The sequence below is a fragment of the Lissotriton helveticus genome, chromosome 5_1, assembly GCF_964261635.1.
Source record: "Lissotriton helveticus chromosome 5_1, aLisHel1.1, whole genome shotgun sequence".
NCBI lineage: Eukaryota > Metazoa > Chordata > Amphibia > Caudata > Salamandridae > Lissotriton > Lissotriton helveticus.
Window position 1 is genome coordinate 1,228,878,514 of NC_136065.1, and position 18,208 is coordinate 1,228,896,721.

Genomic DNA, 18,208 nt, shown 5'->3' on the forward strand with positions numbered 1-18,208 from the left:
AACAAGATTTGGATAAATCAGACTAATCATAGTGTGAGAAAAAGACTGCGTTGCTACACACTGGTGTCTGCTGGGTTGCAGTAGGAATTAAGTTCCCCTGAATTTATGCAAATTACATTAACCACTCTAAATTACAAATTTAAACCAATGAATAAGCGTAGATTATCATTATTATCACTAAATTAACATTATATATGTGGTACTACTTTAAAAAAACATAACCCTGGTAAAAGAATAAAACCGGGAGATCACGAGTGAGTGTGCCCATCACATTTGAGGTTCCTCAAAGTTTGGTGCTGTTTCTCCTTTTCTTTTATGTTTATATCAGGTGGTTAATAAGACTTATATTAGTCACAAAATCTTCATTTAACGTTTAAAAAAAATAATTTGTATTGAAGTATTAGACATTAAAATTAGCAACAACAGCAATACAACATCAATAGTAAATAATAACAATTAGAATACAAAATAGTGAAATACTTCAGAGGACAAAAAAGAGCAATATAAGTTGATACATATATAACAAATATGTTTTGTATTATGAAAAGTTATAGAGCAGAAAGAAAAAGAGAGGAAAAAAAGATGGTATCTAAGATATAGGTGAGTGAGAAGAATCTGCGTAGTAAAAGGTAACCAGAGTAGATCAGACTTAATTTACAGAGACATCGAGAGTGTAGAAACAGTAGCTATTCTGTGTTCAGCAGAAATAAAATTCCACCATGTTAAAATAGTTAATTTAGAGGTGTCTTTTTCGAACAGGAAAGTTGCACCTTAACTGCAAGAGCAACAAAAAGATCAAATAACATAGGCTTAGGAAAAATACTGCCAAAGTCTAATGAGGCAGTTCCAAGAACAACAGTTTGCATTGATAATGGAATATTACTTTAACATTTGTTTAGACACTTTGACTGGATAGATTCCCAAAATTTCACATTGGAATAATAGTATCATAGGTGAATTAAAGTCTCTGTGAAGGAAGAACAGATGCAGCTTAATGGAGAGGAGGTGGGAGAGAACTCAGAGATACATTTAAGGGCAATGAGAGCTCTGTTACAAATAAAAAAATAAGGGCGGCCCAATAAGAGCGACTTTGGAAGTTTAAAATATTTTAAACCAAAATTCATCCCAAGCAGGAGTGGGAAGTGAGATGGATAAATCAGTTTCTCATAGTACCTCAATAGTTGTTTTGTATCTTTCAGGGAAAGGCGATAATATTATATTATATAAATAAGCAGCCTTGTGCATAGAGTCATGAGAGATGTTATGTAAAGGTGTATGGGTAGTGAGTGATAGAATATCTGGAGGAAAATTATTGGATGTTAAATAAGTCTGAAAAGAAGACAATATTAAAAGATACTCATAGAAAAACGAACTTGGTAAACTGTATTTTGTTTGAAATTGGGAAATGTGAATAACAGAATTATTGTGGACAATCTGATAAATAAACATAATACCCTTCTCTTTCCAGTGTTTATAATATAATAATTTATGCTGAATTTTGATGAATTTGTTATACCAAATAGAGGAAGCTAAAAAACATTGATAAGTATCAAATTTGGTAGAAAATACAGTATGTAACAATTGGTGTGACTATTTTAGTACAGAATTATTTGATATAAAAGGTGTAATTAGACATATAAATTATATCTTCAAATGAGAAACCCTTCAATAAAGAACGTTCAAACACAATCCATAGTAGTATGGGAGTATAACAAAATTCATGAGTTAAGGCAAAAAACTGTCTAATTAAAATGCAGAGCGATATAACTTACAATCAGGAAAACGGATACCAAATGCACGCTTGGGACGTTTAGGTTTAGCCAAAGCAATACAGGAATGTTTAATATTCCACAACAATTTGGTGCAAAGCGAAATGAGTTGAGAGAAATAAGAAATAGTGATCTTAAAAGTTAACATAGATAGTATATACAGGACATGTGGTATAATAATCATCTTAATTGTATCCAACCTACCCCACCATGGTAAGTGAAGAAGAGACAATGATAATAATAATTTCCCTAGTGTTGGTGTTAAAGCATTAAAAGTACAACTAATTGTGTTGAAAACAGTGGAAGAGAACCAAATTCCAAGATATTTTATTTTGGTAGGGCACCAAATAAAATTAGTGCTAGCAAACATATATTGATAACATGAAGACTGTAGTGGTAATATTTCAGTTTTAGAAAAGTTCAATTTATATCCAGAGATACTACAGTATATATGCATTTTGTGTAGAAAAGGAGGGAAAGAAGAATGGGGATTGGATATAACAACTAAAATATCATCAGCATAAGCTGATCATTTATTTTCTGTGGAAATATGCTCAAAACCTGCAATGAGTATATTACAGCAAATACGTTCAAGGAAAGGTTCTAAACAGCGAACAAATGGCAATGGAGAAAGATGGCAACTTTGTTGTGTACCTCATTGTAACTGAAAATAATAGGAAAATTGATTATTGATTAAAATACTTGCACGGGGAGCAGAGTATAACAATTTTACAAATGTAATGAAATTAGGGCCAAAACCATACCATTGGAGAGTGGTAAATAAATTGCCAGCTAATACGTTCAAAAGCCTTTTTGTCATCAAGAGACAATGAAGCTAGAGGAGAGTGGTATTTTTTACCAAAAGAAATAACAGTGGCCTTAGAATCTGCAAGAAAATAATTAAAACGTTCAACTAGTTTAAGGGCAAAAATGGAAGAGGAAGAGGAGAAAAATTCAATAGAAAGGCCATCTGGACCAAGAGCCTTGGCTTTTTGTAATGATCTGATTGCATCTGTTATTTCTCAGAGAGTTATTTCAGCTTCTAATAGATCAAATCTATCAGGCATAGAAGGAGGATTATGGAGGCCACTACAAAAGTGTGCATATTGTGCTCTGAGGGGTTGGTATAATCAGAGTACAGTAAGTGGTAATATTCTTGAAATGTGGTTGAGATGTTAGCATTTTAAGATGTACATTTATTGCTATGTTCATTCACAATGAGGCCAATGTTTTTACACTCAGATTTATTTTTAAGAAATTAGCTAAAATCTTACTCTCTTTGTTTTGACCTCTATGATACTTAGATTTAACTTTAAGGAAGATAGTACAGGAATAAACGGTGGCAAGTTTTTTTAAGAGAAGATTTGACTTTAATTAGCTTGTGTAGGACAGAAGAGAATTTAGAGGAAAAATAAGTATGTTCTAATGTTTTGAATTGTTTCCTCTTTTCTGAGTAGGCTATGGTAAAGATACAACAGGAGGCATTAAAGGCATCCCAGGTATTAGGAATAGATGTGTGAGAAGTTTGATCAATTTAAAAAAACGTGTTAACAAAGTTAGTAGCTTCTGTCAGGAAATTATTATCAGAGAGGAGAAAATGATTACATTTCCAACGATCAGTTTTAGAATTATTCAGAGATAGATCAAAGGAATAAAAACCAGGGGCATTGTCAGGAAACAAAATAGAGCCAATCTCTGAGGATTGGATAGAGGGAATTGAAGGTTTATTAACCCAAAAATAATCCGTTCTAGAATGCGTATCGTGAACATTGGAAAAAAAAACATGAATTCCGAGGAATCAGGGTTACAAGTTTTCCAAACACCAAATAATGGACGAGTGACAATAGCAAATTGAAATAGTTTATGGGATTTGTCGGGATTACATTTAGATAATAACAATAATGTTAGGGTTGCCGATAGAAGCTAATATAATCTTGTTGTTTTTCTAGAAATCTGGGTCCGATTTAAGAGGACCATAAATATAAATAAAGACATTTGTCTGTTATGAATGACAACCTTAGCCAATACCCATAGTTCCATCATTATCATTTTGAGTTGATAAAATTTGTGAATGCAACAATTTATGAAAAAGAATAGCAACACCACCTTTACAATTAATCACAGGAGAATATGTGACTTGCCCTACCCATTGTTGTTTTAATTATAGAGATTCAAAATTGTTACAATGAGTTTCTTGCAAAAAAGTAACATGTCAATTCAATCTGGTCAAGTCAGTAAGTACTCTTTGCCTTTTGACAGGATCTCTCAAACCACAAACGTTCCACAAGACAGCGTTATTGGGGAGTGGGATGAAAGATACAGGAATGCAGATGACATGCTGTGTAGACACTGGAGGAAACAAAAATACACCATTTATTTAATTAATATGTAACATATGACAGTATAAAAAGAGAAAAGCAAAAAAATGAAAGAGCACTTACCAAACAATATGAAAAATAGAGCAAAAACCAACTAATAGAAAGGGATAAAAAAGTGATAGTAAGGTAAAGAAATAGACCAAGAATAGAAATCCTGATTTAACATGAACAGTAGAAGAGATGAGCATGAGACGCAACAGCACCAAGAGCAAGAAGAGCGTCAGAAGGAGAGAGACTAAGATATAAAAGAGACAGCCATGTAGAATCATTATAGAGGTTGATTGAAGAAAGCAGAAGAAATGTGGGAATAACTAGAGTTAGAATTATTCAGGAGTGCTGGGCAGATGCATCCATAGAATGCTGTGAAATACTTTGGAGAAAAGAAATTTGATAGGAACTTCAAAGGAGCGTGTAGTGCTCTCATAAGCAATATTCCCTCTGATTTATTTCCTCTGTGTGCGGCAGTGTAGGGTCTCTGTGCACTGCAGCCATGGCTATGAGCACCAGGAAACAGAGCGCAAGTGTTTGCAGCGCCAAATATCCCTACAAACCTTTGCTTAAAAAACTGAAAAGACGGTGCGTTTCCACACATACAGCGCCATGTTAAGGGTCTTAAGGCAGATTTGCAATTTGGATACACACGCCATACATGAATTGGTTACACAGGCAAGTACACTTCAGGTTTACAAAAGCACAAGACTCAATCGGTGGTACCACAATAGGATTTTACTAAAGATTCTTAACTGGAGCACTGTTTATTGGGTAGGGAAATGTTGAGAGCCTATACAAGACTACATTTACACAATAAGTTGTGGAATGGAATCTTCCAGCTGTAGTCTGCAGCGTTCATCTTCATTTGGCAGCTTCAACCATTGCCAAATACTGCAGGAAACAGTGCTTAATTTGTAAAACAATAAGTGCTGGGGCTCAATGCTTAGCTCAGAAGATGTGCGTTGTTTTCTGTCTGTGGCCCTGGATGAAAGTTTGTCAAGGAAAAATATGTAATGGTCCCCAGTGTGCAGTAACTGACCATGCATCAGTGGCTTTTAATATAAAGGGAAACAAACTCCAAACCCAAAATGGGGACTTTGCCAAGGCGAGGAGACGCAGAGCTTGGTAGAAACTATACCAAAACAAGGGAATGGTTTCAACCTGGTAATATGTTGTGATACCTTGAAGACAGTAGATGAGAACTATGACTCCATATACAGTAAGATCGTAGATAAGGAAATACCCATCAAAATAGCAAAACCCATCAAAGGCCTCCAGCACCTTTGAACTGTTAAATGTTTTTTTAAAAAAACATGCAAATGTTAGAAAGGAAATGGTGCAAATTCTACCTAGAAGAGGATAAACAATTATTAAAGAACATAAATGAATACAAAAAAGATGTACGCAAGGCAAAAGCAACATACTATACTACAGTAATTCTAGAAGCAACCAATGGGTTTGGGATAACTGAGAGAGTGGATGTAGAGGATATATTGATAGGTGTATAGGGTGAGAAATAGGGTAGCTATCGCATAAAAGTGTAGGACTGGAATTGGTGTGTAATGACCTGGAGCAAGTGATACTCGATGTGCTGGACATCCTCCTGACCTTTACATGCGACCACCTGGTGAACAGCAGCAGTGGGATACTGGTTACTTGAGAGAGCATTGACGTTCAGAAAGATGTTCTATAGACGGGCAAGCATAAGGTGTCCTGCACCACTTTTAAGCGCACATTTGTTTTGAAAGACATCTTGTAACAAATGTGTAAAAATATAAAAGTCTCTAAAAAATCCCCAAAAAAGTGTATTTCATTAATATGTAGAGCTTTTCACCTTAGTACATCAGGTTCTATCAGTGCATTTAGAAGTAGTTTTTAAAAATGAACATAGAAATGTTCATGCCTCTACCCGCCCTCTCAATACTAATAGTAAACTAAGAGGCAAGTCAGTTGTCATAAGGACCCCTTTGGGCCACCTGGGTTATATATTATACATGGACAAGATTATAGTTTAATGAATCAAACACAAGAGTACGTTTTGTATCATGAACTAATGTATTTTAAGTGGGTCTTATATGTGATACTGAAGAAAGAAGAGCCAAAGTGAAACAAAACAATTGCTTAGGATCACACAATTTGGTCAAGTGGGGAAGCCAAGACAACTCCCAGGTTTTCTGTTTTCGCATTGTGCAATTCTATTTCATTCCAATTCAGTATTCAAGTTACTTCATTTTTACATGTGACTCTCCCAAGGTAGCAATAGCAAGCGGAGAAGGCTTCCCCCAAGGTGCAGTAGAGGGATGGTATTCAGATATGGCATACAACACACTACTGTCACATCGATCACTCTTCTATTTACTTGGGGCTTCACTTCAAGGGCAGCATGGAATAAACCCTCAAAATAACTAGCTGCCTCCCTGTCCACATCATGTACATTCCTCGCTTCCTTTATGCCCACCTTACACTCCCTCCAAAGCCCCATTACCTCCCTGCTAGCATCAGTGTGGCTCTCAGGCACATTATAGACCATACTTTTTGGCGTGTTGGAAGAAGTTTGCTAATACCCATGACATGGGGGGAGGTGGTCACCCTAGCCAGAATCATGATTTGTGTTTCATAACTTATTCTCCAGAGACTGTCCATGACAGTTCTTCACTATTCCACCTCAATATTACAGCAATCAAGTGTAGCATTTCATGGAGGACAGTTGGTACACCTTAACCGCATGCGCGCTAGCAGTTTTCCCGCTGCACGCTGCGATTTAAAAAAACCCGCGTTACATGACGAGCTGAGCTCGTCATCAGCGTAGCGCAGGTTACGCTCATGACGAGCTGAGCTCGTCATGAGCGCCGAAGGGGTTAAAGGCCTGGTCTCTGGCCAAAAGCCAAGTGCTGCAGTTGCGTATGAGATGGGCATTGTTTCCATCTGTGCTTTTCAAGGGCATCCTTTAGCAGCATACAGTACAAGTTCAAAAAACGATTGTGCTGATGATGTTTGTTTACTCTTCCTTTTCCACTTCTTTTTATTTTCCTCTGGCTAAGACTGTGATGTTGCACCAAAAGCCTCAAAAATTGGACTATCAAAAACTACGAACCACCTTTCTTGAGATTATCAGCTGTGTCAGTGCCAAGTTGTGAAGACTTGGCCTGCTATTTTCGTGATTTGACCGGGGAGAAACTGTGAACAAAGAATTGAAAACACCAGTATGTCTACTTCCCTCCATACCTCATCTTTATTTCAAAGCGTGCATTCTACCTGAGTTTTCTAGATAGATTTGTTAGAGGAACAACACTTCTGTTTTTTACTGGGAACGCCACCTGTCAGACGGCAGAGTACTCTCTCAGTCCTTGCCACAAAGCTACGGGTGCAATCCTGGAAACCCCTTCCAGTGCCCATCCAGCTAAGCACCCACCTCCTATGCTAGGCAAAAGTCATGCTTTGGCTTCTCCACCTCATCTTTTTTTGCATTACATTTTTGCAACAGGATAACAGGTATGTTTTCACTATAACCTTGCAAGAACCTCCCTGTCAAATCACGAGGTGCTATAACAAATACAAACCTTCAAACAGCCAAATCACCTTTTTTGACTCTTTGGCATCGTAGTTTATAAACATAGATCGGGGAATATTTAAAAATACCAGGTAGTCTGGATCATAGTGGAAGAAGTTGCCAACACTGCGGACCGAGGTGCCTCACTCGCTTTGAGCCTGATGAGCAGATGTACTAAGTTGTGTGCTTGAGTGGTCCATTTATGTCACTAGAAAACATAGTTGTTGGCAAATCAGACAATGCATGGAGTCCAGTGGTAACATTAAACTGACACGATAATGCCAGTCCTGGCTAATAGGCCAACCCTTATAATAAAACGGTACTAGAAAATGCTGCAGTTCACAAGAAAGGGTCACAAAGGGTCACAATCACACCCGCAGCGCAGTGCACAATTAAGAAAAGAAAAGCAGAGTGTCCAACACGGCGTGTGCTAAAGCACACGTTGTGTTTGAGACACTGTTCTTCTTTTCTTAATAGTGCACAGCTGCGGGGCTGATTGTAGGCCTTTGAGTTAGTATTCATGCTAATTACAGTGCACACCGGCTGCAATTAACATGAAAACGAACTCAATGGCCCACAATTTATCCCCGCAGCGCTGGGCTGTAAGAAAAGGAATACAGCAAGTGAAAGGGCCACTTGCCTGTGAACTCAAGCCCTCCCAAAACCCAGAGCCAAATGGGAGACACTTATTTGTTGCTCCCTTGTGTTCTTGTCGTCTCCCGCAACCGGGAAATGACAGTTTTTTGCACCGCTCGCGTCTCAGGATGTGCGTGCTAAATAATGCACACTACACGCTTGCGGTGGCTTCGGGCGGGGGCGCGCGTACGCGCAGGTTATTGGGAACAGTGCTCATAAGTGATTTACATTAAACACGGATGCAAAATGGCATCACAAATGTGTAATTGTCTCATTTGTGGTCAAAGAGCAATATATTATTTCCTTCTGACATTAGTAGCATTAGAGAGATCTTGAGAAATATAAATATTGTGACCAGACCATATAAAAGGATGCTTTACTTTTGCTGCCTTTAACACATGGATCAGGTCTTTAAATTCCAAGAATAACATTAGAATTCCTCTGGGTCCGATAGAAGGAGGTTGGAAGCGACCAAGATGATATGCACATTGAACAGTGGATCATGCTGAGGGTCCAAAAGCTCAGGCAGAAATGTTTTTGAGAAGATAAGAAGGTCCAGGCCTACCAAAGTTTCTGGTAGGCCATATAGACAAAGGTTGTTATGTCTTTTTCGATTTTAAAGATCTTCAGTATGCAATTTGAGCCATTGTATTTCTTGTTCCAGAAAAGAAATCTTGGTAGTAATGTCATGCAAATCACTTATGCGTTGCTTCATGTCAAACAATTTCGCCTCCATCGTAATCCATCTACCCTAAATTTGTTGTTTGTCATTAGTAGCAGTCATTAAGGGTTTTAAACCCCTTACCTCATCGAGAACAGAGTCAAGAACAGGATTGTGCAATGACATAGTAGTTGAGGGGAGGGACCATTTTTCACTTGCTTTAGTTTAGTACCAGAAGAAGGCTTAGGAGTAGCTAAAATTTCCCTGGCCATTGTAGTGTACTGTAGAGGGCGATGTGAAACAAAATGTGAGCAGTCGGTCGCCGACATCTTCTTCGGCATGCAGACCACACCCCTTTCATTTAATATTGATCATCAAGAAGAAGCAGAAACATCCTGGTGATAGCAGATGATAAGTGTTCTACAATCTGCACAAGGAGTTGAGCTACATTCCAGCAAATGAAAAAGGCTTGGAAGTCCCTGCAGTCCCCGATTTATAAAACAACCTATGGGACAAACTCTAGCAAAGTCCTGCACAAAGCAACTGCATCGGGCCACTCCACCATGGTGATCCCAAAGACTCATCGGTGTCCAAGTCACAATTACAGAAGCACCAGAAACAGACTACAGTAGAAAGACAGTGAAATCAAGATGATTGAAATTTCTTCTCTGTAATCATGGTGGCACAGGTTCTCCACAAAAGATTGTGTACAATCTTCTACAGTGCTGCCCTAGCACCCCCGAGTAGGCACTGAAAAATTAACTATGGCAGGTCCAATAGCAGGTGCTGTGAAAGTGGGTAGGAGTGCACTGCTTGCATGTAACAGTGCCATTACTCCATAGCATCTTGGTAATTGTAGTTCAGTTTTTCACACAAAGTTCATATTATTTTCCAGCTAATGCCTTTTTTCGAAATCGCATCTCTAGACACCAGTGTTTTGGGATTCCTCCCTCATAAGTAGAGAATATTTACAGGTTGCTGGATATGCTGCCAATTTTCTCAGGTATAATCTGACTCATAGCGTGCAGGCATTCCCAAAGCTCGTCAGCTTAGGTGCGGCTCACAAGAGCCTTTTATCAGTGAAAGTGGGCAGGAACGCACTGCTGCATGTAACAGCACCATTACAACTACCAAGACGCTTTGGGGTAAGGGTGCCTTTACATGCAGGCAGTGCGTTCCTACCCACTTTCACGGAATAGCAGGTGCTGCAGGCATACATTTTGAAGATGCATCGCACCACAATACCGCAGAAATTTGGGCTCATGAGGCAGGTGTATGCTATGACATCACCTGTACATCGCATGACGCCACCTTCAAGGCCTGTTTTGGAGCATAATTATGCCTTTAGCAGAGGTTCTGGAACCAAATGAGGGATAGCCTAGAAAAGATGTCTTCAACCTTTTTTATAGTCAGAGCTACATCTGATCAAAGAAAAGTATTTTGAGCAACTATGAATTAGACAAGGGTACATAAAGGACAGGACAAGAAACTTAACCTCTGCCCTTTTAGAGCACTCAGTCCTGGAGCAGTTGTCACAGAGTGCCAGTGCTACAAGAGCTGTATATAGACAGTTTACTCTGGGGTCCCAAAATGAAGTTTTTTTCCTTTGTTCTGAACCGCTTCACCGCGGCGCAAATTCCGCTGCAGAATTTGACGCGTGTGCAGATCGGACGGAATCCGGCTGTCCGACACACACACCCACCGTGACGTCGGATGGCTGGGGGCCGTCCGAAGCATGGAAGAGGTTTATTGTGTGCTGCCTCTGAGATCTGAGTGTTTCATGGTGCTTGTGGTTTCTTTAATGCCATACACTGAATGCAAGTCCTTTTGTTATATGAGCTAGGTCCCAAAATACAACACATATTTAGCTAATTGCACTGGAGTGTATTGGTTGCTGACCAGAATCAGACCCATAGGAAGGAATGATAAAGAAAGGAAAGAAGGAAGGGTAGCACGTAATAAAAAAGGAAATTAGTAATGAAAGAAGCAAGCATCCAAAGTGAAGAAACAATGTGGAGAAGGAAAGGAAAGAAGGGATGAAAGAAAGGAAAAGAAAAAAGGTTGTAACAAAAAAAATGAAAGTGCGAATGGAGCAGAGAAAGCTTAAAAAAGAATACAGGAGAGAAAGAAAAGAGTCTGAAGGAGAGAATGAAATAAACAAATAAACCAAGAAAGGAGAGGAAGAGACAGAAAGGAGAAGCAAGAAAGATAGAAACATAAGAAAAGCATGAGAAAAAAAAATAGACACAAAGAAAAAAGAAAGAAGGACATGTAGAATAAAAGAACAGTTTAAACCATGCTTGAATTCAAAACCTCTGCAGTTACACATAGATGGCTGCATGGAGCTCAAAAAGTGCACATATGCCCTCTTGTCTAAAACTGCTTATCATATGTATAAAATTGAATGATTGACAGGCTGCATTTTTAAAAGATGTAAGAATCCAATATTTATTTTGTTCAGTTCTTTTTTTAAATAGTGCTGCACATTATGATGGGTCCCACAGGTCAAAGCAAATACAATCACTATTCAAATGTATGTTCAAGGGCCCACACCAAAAAGCAAATATTTATCCATTGGGAGGCAATATCTTTCTGTCAAATCCCCCTCTCTGTATTTTAATTGCCATTTGATGGAACCCTATTCTGTCTTTTGTTTTTGTGGGAATGTTACTGGGTATGCCTTTAGTTTTTTTGCCATGTAGTGGTATATACCTGCTGTGAATTAACATCTGTCCTTCACTCAGTTTACACTGCACTTCACTGCTCCTTAACTTCAAGCTGAAATGAGTTAACCAGATAAAAAACATAAACAGACGTTTATGAAGTTTGTAGATGTCCATGTAAGGATTAGAGGACTACTCTGAAGGTGTTTGGCGTAGAGGACTTCACACGTGCCCAGCCCACGGACCCTGACGGAGTAAGCTAAAGCTCTTTCTGCCCAATGGGTGATGTGCACCTTTGAAGCAGCACTCTGTGTCCAGGAGGGATCTAAGCTTTTACCCAACTATGTACTGGAGCCTGCACTTTTTACAGTTGCTGCGTTTGACCTATGGAGGTTGTGGGGACTTGAGGATTGAGCGCATGGTCCCTCCTGCTGGTCTGCGTTGGCTGTGCTGCTCCTCTCCCTCCAAATAGGTTGAACGTTGGTTGCCCCAGATTAGGAGGGCAGTAGAGGTATTCAGGGATGGTGCTGGCCTGGGTGGCACATAGGGGTTCTGTTAGGCCCACATGCTGAGATAAAGAACAGCATGGACATTGGTTACATGGTGCATAACTGTACCAGGGCATGTGTGCCCAGACCCTTTTATTAGCAGTGAGGAAGCTGCTATATATTGTGTCTAGCAGGACACTTCATGAATACCTATTCAATTTCTGAGAGACTTCCACAGGTTTCCGCTCCAGAGCAGAATAAGTTTCAAAATGGCAGGACTCATAGAGAAAGTGCTTCAGGTGAGACTTTCCACATGCTCACTACCAGAGGTCAAAGAAACACTAGAGGCAGGTCCACGCTCTTGCTGGAAATTCCTGTGTCTTAAAAATTAAAAAGACACAAGCAGCCATTTTCTAGCCAAGCTCACTGAAACTACACTCTCTTCCTAGAAGAACTGACTCATTCAGAATTTCGTTCTTAAAGGCCCCACGCACACACTTGTTTAAACTCCATCTCAAGATTGAAGGATAATGCTCCTCTTTCATCAAATGTGCAATATTTCCATGTTTGATGTAAATCCCATGTGGCTTTGTCCACACTGTATATATATCACAACACAAATATAAAATAAAGCTACGGTGGTGACAGGTTACAGGGCTATTGTATGTGCTTCTTACCATAAACAGGTCTTACATTTTAAAACACGTTTGTCAAGTGAAGTTTTAGCATAATAACTGGGATGGGAAAATGATGTTTCAGGGTTGTTTGCTTGGTTCTCTTGGTGCCGCGGAATTACCAGCTCAGTTTACCATACTCACCTGGGCCCATAAACATCCACACATTCAACCGGTAATCCAACTTTACTTCCTGCCTATCAGAATTTTATTCACTTTAGGACTTATACCTGTACACCATGACTTACCAAATCCTTGTCACCTGTGCTTTAAGTCCTTAGGATTAAGGGAGTTAGAATAATAGGTAGAGAATAACATTTACTTTCATGAAATAACTACAGACTCGGGTAAGTTTTAAACACTTTATCTATGCACTATTTTGTGAGTCAACAGCCACAGTACTGAAATTAAAGACTTTTCAAGTAAGAAAATAGTTATTAAAGCAATAATTCTGCTAGACTTCAAGGATGTACCTTTAGACATTGGTACCTGGGAAGGGTGAGAAAGGAAAACGATACCAGGACATACCATACAGATTGATATTTACCTAGAATGGTGCGAGGACCAACCCTGGCCACGGGCTGGGACAAGAAAGGGTCCCGACTAATCAGGTGCCAACAGGACAGTACAGGTGCAGAACAGGACAGGATACCTCAGCTTAGTGCAATGCCAGCGTCACACCCCTCTCTGCAGCTACACTTGGACCCCAACTGGGTAGATTGATTCTTCTCCCTCAAATAAACCCTGATTCTTCTGTCAGAGTGCTTGACCAGCCCTCTGCTCTCGATTCTCCTTCAGCATACGTTGGGTCAGCGACAGGTCTGTGACAAGTTGGACAATCTAACTAACTGAACCTACCTTTGTTATACCATTTTCCATGGTATGCAAATTTGTGTATTCCCTTCATTTGATTGGTCAGAAAGGCGCAGAGAGGTCATCACACCATGACAGTTTGAGATCATTTCCATTCAATAAAGTTGATCAATGTTCCGGCCCATAATTTACTTTCCCATGAATTTTTATTCCACCCAGCACTTTTATTTCATTTAGTATACAATGTTTAACAAATGTGCAAGTTGTCTTCCTCTCTCCAGGTCATGGGGTGAGTATCCCAGGCGCATCGCCGGTAAGATGAACTTTGGCAACCTTTCAAATGCCAGGGCTTCAAGGTTCTCACTGTTCAAGTGCGCATGCACAGCAGAGTCAAAATGGAGTTTTCAGACACACTTCAGGCCGAAATTCGAGCTAATAATAAAGTCAAAGAGCGACATGTTAGAATACAAAAATAAATGAATGCACTGTATACCTCTTATTTCTACTCTAACCTCATTACTTTGTTTTAACTATAGCATTAGTAGTTAAGCATAACATACAAAGTTTAGTTCGAGCAGGAGCATGTGCATTAGTATGTAAAGCATGAAGCGGCCATTTTTAATACTAGTGCGCAGCTGCAAGAATTCCCACCAAAAGCAGAAATACATCACACCACGTAGATGTGGCAGACGCATGCGCAGAAAGGTTCCTGCGTTTTTGGCGGCCATTTTTAGGACACTCAGGTTACTGTTAGTACAAGCACATTGTCAAGTTACATCTTATTTCGAGAGGATTGAATACAAGCAAGTTCACCTACGAATGAAACCTTGCTCCATCATTCTGCCACACTCTACAAAGCCTTTGTTTTTAGAAGTTACCCAGGGTAGAGAACTTTTACAGATAACTAATATTTTCAGTTTTTGAGCTCCTAAAGTGAAGTAGGGTTTCTAAAACAGTTTTTATACAAGTGATAAAACTGGTGGGCTCGTAGGGTAATTGAGGTCTATATTTTTAAGTGCTGCAGCATTTTGTAGCTTTAGTGACATGCTCTTTTACCCTCAATTGGTTTCAAAATTAGTGGTTGTGATTTGGTACAATACTACTCCTGTTTAAGGGATCTTTAGATGTGAAGGCATATCTTTGAATTATAATCTTTAGTTTCTCTTTGGTATCTTTGGTATTCTAGAGATCATTTTGGATAGTCAACATGATAACCTTCAGTTCACTGTGCTTTTTTCTCCAGTGCATTTCCCAATCCGACTCCAGAATGGTGGCAGCAGATGCGCGGGCCGCGTTGAGCTCTACTACAACTCCTCCTGGGGGACGGTGTGTGATGACTTGTGGGACCTAAGCGATGCAGAGGTTGTGTGCAGAGAGCTTGGCTGTGGCTGGGCAGTTTCCGCTCCTGGCTTTGCCTACTTTGGTCAGGGCAATGGAAGCATTCTTCTAGATGATGTCAGCTGCACGGGCTCAGAGTCCTCCCTGTCAGAGTGCAATCACTTTGGGTGGATGAGACACAACTGTGTCCATCAAGAGGACGCTGGAGTCATCTGCTCAGGTGAGATATTCATTTTGTGGAGCCAAAGGTGTTGCTTCATTAATGTCAGACAAATTGTTTCTCACCATAGTCATGCTGACTGCATTTTGCTCAGCATTTCCAGTCAGCATCAGCACCTGCCTTTTTCTGTGCAAGTGTAATGGGTCTCAGAGAACTGCATCATAGTTAAATGATGAAAAAGTAGATAGACTTCGATTTTAAGGTGATTTCTTTAGGTCTGGTCTATAGAAAGCCCCATGTTTTCATTTCTATCTATCTATCTATCTATCTATCTATCTATCTATCTATCTATCTATCTATCTATCTATCTATCTAGCTATCTATCTGATGTACTGAGTGTAGTGTGCTATGTATTGCCATTGTTGAGTGTCGAGAGGGGACATGACTCATGAGAGGTGAAGTCTTCAGTGAGTCATGATGCTCTTGCAACAATATTAGTAATAAATACCATATTCTTCTCTGCATATCTGCGTATAGGGTGCATGCCATTCTATGTGTCCATTATTGCAAAGATATATAAACATCTCCATAGGTAAGGGGTTAAATTCATCCAATAGGAAAGAATCGCAATAATTAAGCTTTATATGCAAGGCCTCAGGTTTTTGTCTCCTGTCTAGTGATTTTAGAAGGGAATCTTTGAGACAAAAAACATCGTTTTGCTTGCACTGTATTAATAAGAGTGAAATTTTGTTTAATTGTCCACCTATTCCAAAAACATGTTTTATTTGGCGACAATAATTTGCATTGGCATGTCAGCCATAGTTGAACATTCAGAATTGATGGGTACAGGGCCTTCCCTAATGTCAAGCGGTGCGTCCCACCCCCTCTGTGCATGGACAAATGCCATACACTGCTAAGGTTGGAGGCATGAAGAGGGTACGTGCTAAATGTACACGGAGACGAGGCCCTTGACCTACCCCTGCTGCATGAGGTCAGATGTCGGCTGTTACTACAGATTTAGTAGGACTGTGTATTAGATCTATAAAACTTAATAATACAGAGACTAGATGTAGGTCGGTCGGTAACGGCCGAAAATCAGTATTTTCGGCCGTTACCGACCGGTATTGCAGGAATGGTATGTAGGGCCCTTAATTTTACAGAATCGGTAAATTTACCGATCGGTAAATTTACCGATTCTGTAAAATACCGAATCGGTATTTTTACAGATTCGGTAAATTTGAGATGTAGGTGGGACTCTTCTGAGTCCCACAAGCCTTACAAAATCGGTATTTTACCATCAAATCCAATTTGATGGTAAAATACCGATTCCGGTGTGCATGCACATGTGTTCATGCACACCTCTGCCATATGACAGGCACACCTGCCCTTGGGGCATGTATGCCTGCCACATGGCACCCGAGCCTGTTTTGGGGGGGCCAGAGGGTGTCAAAGTGACACCCCCTGCACCCTTGAGAAATTCGGTATTTACCGATTCTGTAATTACATAATCGGTATTGCCCATTGATTCCTATGGGCTTCACAGCCTTCATAATTACCACTTCTTAAATACCGAATCGGTAAAATTCGGCATTTAAGAAGTGGTAAATGAGAATTACCTACATCGGGCCCTAAGTCTTATATTATCAGTAAATGTGGGTTTGGCTAGCTGACAGTGCTGCATCTAAACTTCTAAACCTTCAGAACTATAAATGCTGTTGGTAACCTCATACATGACCATTCTTATTCCCTAGGAATTCATGGAAACAGATCTAGCCCTTTCGTTTGCCACTTTTGCATGCCTAAAGTTTTACAAAGAAAATAAACAATAATGCTTTTTTAAATGTTTATTGAAAAGATCTAAACTTTGTGAGTAAAACATGAACTGCTATTATTAGACAGATGAGACACTTCATTGTTATAAGCACTAGTAGAATGGTGGAAAACACAAACAATTCAACGATGTTAATTGTTCCTAATGTTACTTCTATCTATCTCTAATATCCCTAATTTAGCGAGAGCATGATGTGAGTACTCCTCTGCCAGACCCAGTCAAAATGCTCTAACCCCATTCTTTAGTATAATGTTTGAGAAAGCCAGCCTCAGTGCATTACCAAATGCACTCTGTCTCGGAGATCTGCTTGTGCAGCTACTTTCGGTATTCACAAAAGGCATTTAGGAGTAGTTAAGTTAGGAATACTAACTTTACTATTCCTAAATGCCTTTTGTGTATACAGAAAGTCATAAAGTTAGGATTTTGTCTCAGTTTAGGAGTAGTAAAGTTAGGAATCCTTACTTTACTACTGCTAAATGCCTTTTGTGAATATTGAAAGTCGTAAAGTAAGGATTTTGTCTCAGATTAATTTAATAGATTGGGCCCACAGAGTTTGAGCTGTACAAAACAATTCCTTGCGGAATATGACTAATGTTTGTCACTCCTCATTCTTTGTTATAATGCTGTGTTCCCCTAGAAACCTTTTGTCCTAAAGTAGTCTTTTGCTAATGATCTTTTCATCTCAAGAGTTCTCAGTCTGATTATAGTTGTTACTAATACTCACTTGTCCTAAATCTAACTTCTTCTTTATAGCTCTACTCCACAAATTATACCTTCACCAAATATATCATTTTTATTACACTCTGTTCTCCTGAGGATTGCTCCTCTCAAGCATTTATTTTGCTACTATTCTATTCAATAACTGTTTGGAAACATGTACCTCCTAATGTGCGCTTCTTCTTATTCTCTCATCCCTCAATTCTTTTTTCTCTTGCAACTATCTAATCCATGGGATTCTTGTTATGATGCTCTCTCTTCCAAATATTATCTTCTCATAAAAGACACTTTTCATAACTCTCTCTTCTCATTCTTCTAGATGCGTTTCAAAGCCATAATTTCCTCTTTACATACTGAAAACAAAGACAGTGTTCAAAACACACATCGATCTCTAAAGGGAAAGGGCATTATCAGCTAGGTTTACTGTCTTCTGGAAGATAAAATACTATCACATCCTTTCCATGAAGCAAACGATTGGAAAATAACCTAGAACTACGGAAGGGGTACATGGCTCATCTATAAAACAGAAAGTCACATAT

The 18,208-nt window shown here is 39.3% G+C and overlaps 1 protein-coding gene across 1 annotated transcript in view; it reads left to right on the top strand.

The window, feature by feature from the left end:
• Positions 1-18,208, top strand: part of LOC144752607 (scavenger receptor cysteine-rich domain-containing protein DMBT1-like) — a 1,088,995-nt gene that overhangs the window by 652,510 nt on the left and 418,277 nt on the right. The window contains exon 41 of the mRNA XM_078640489.1: positions 14,867-15,181. Within this exon, the coding sequence (XP_078496615.1) occupies positions 14,867-15,181 (315 nt within the window). The remainder of the gene's footprint in view (positions 1-14,866; positions 15,182-18,208) is intronic.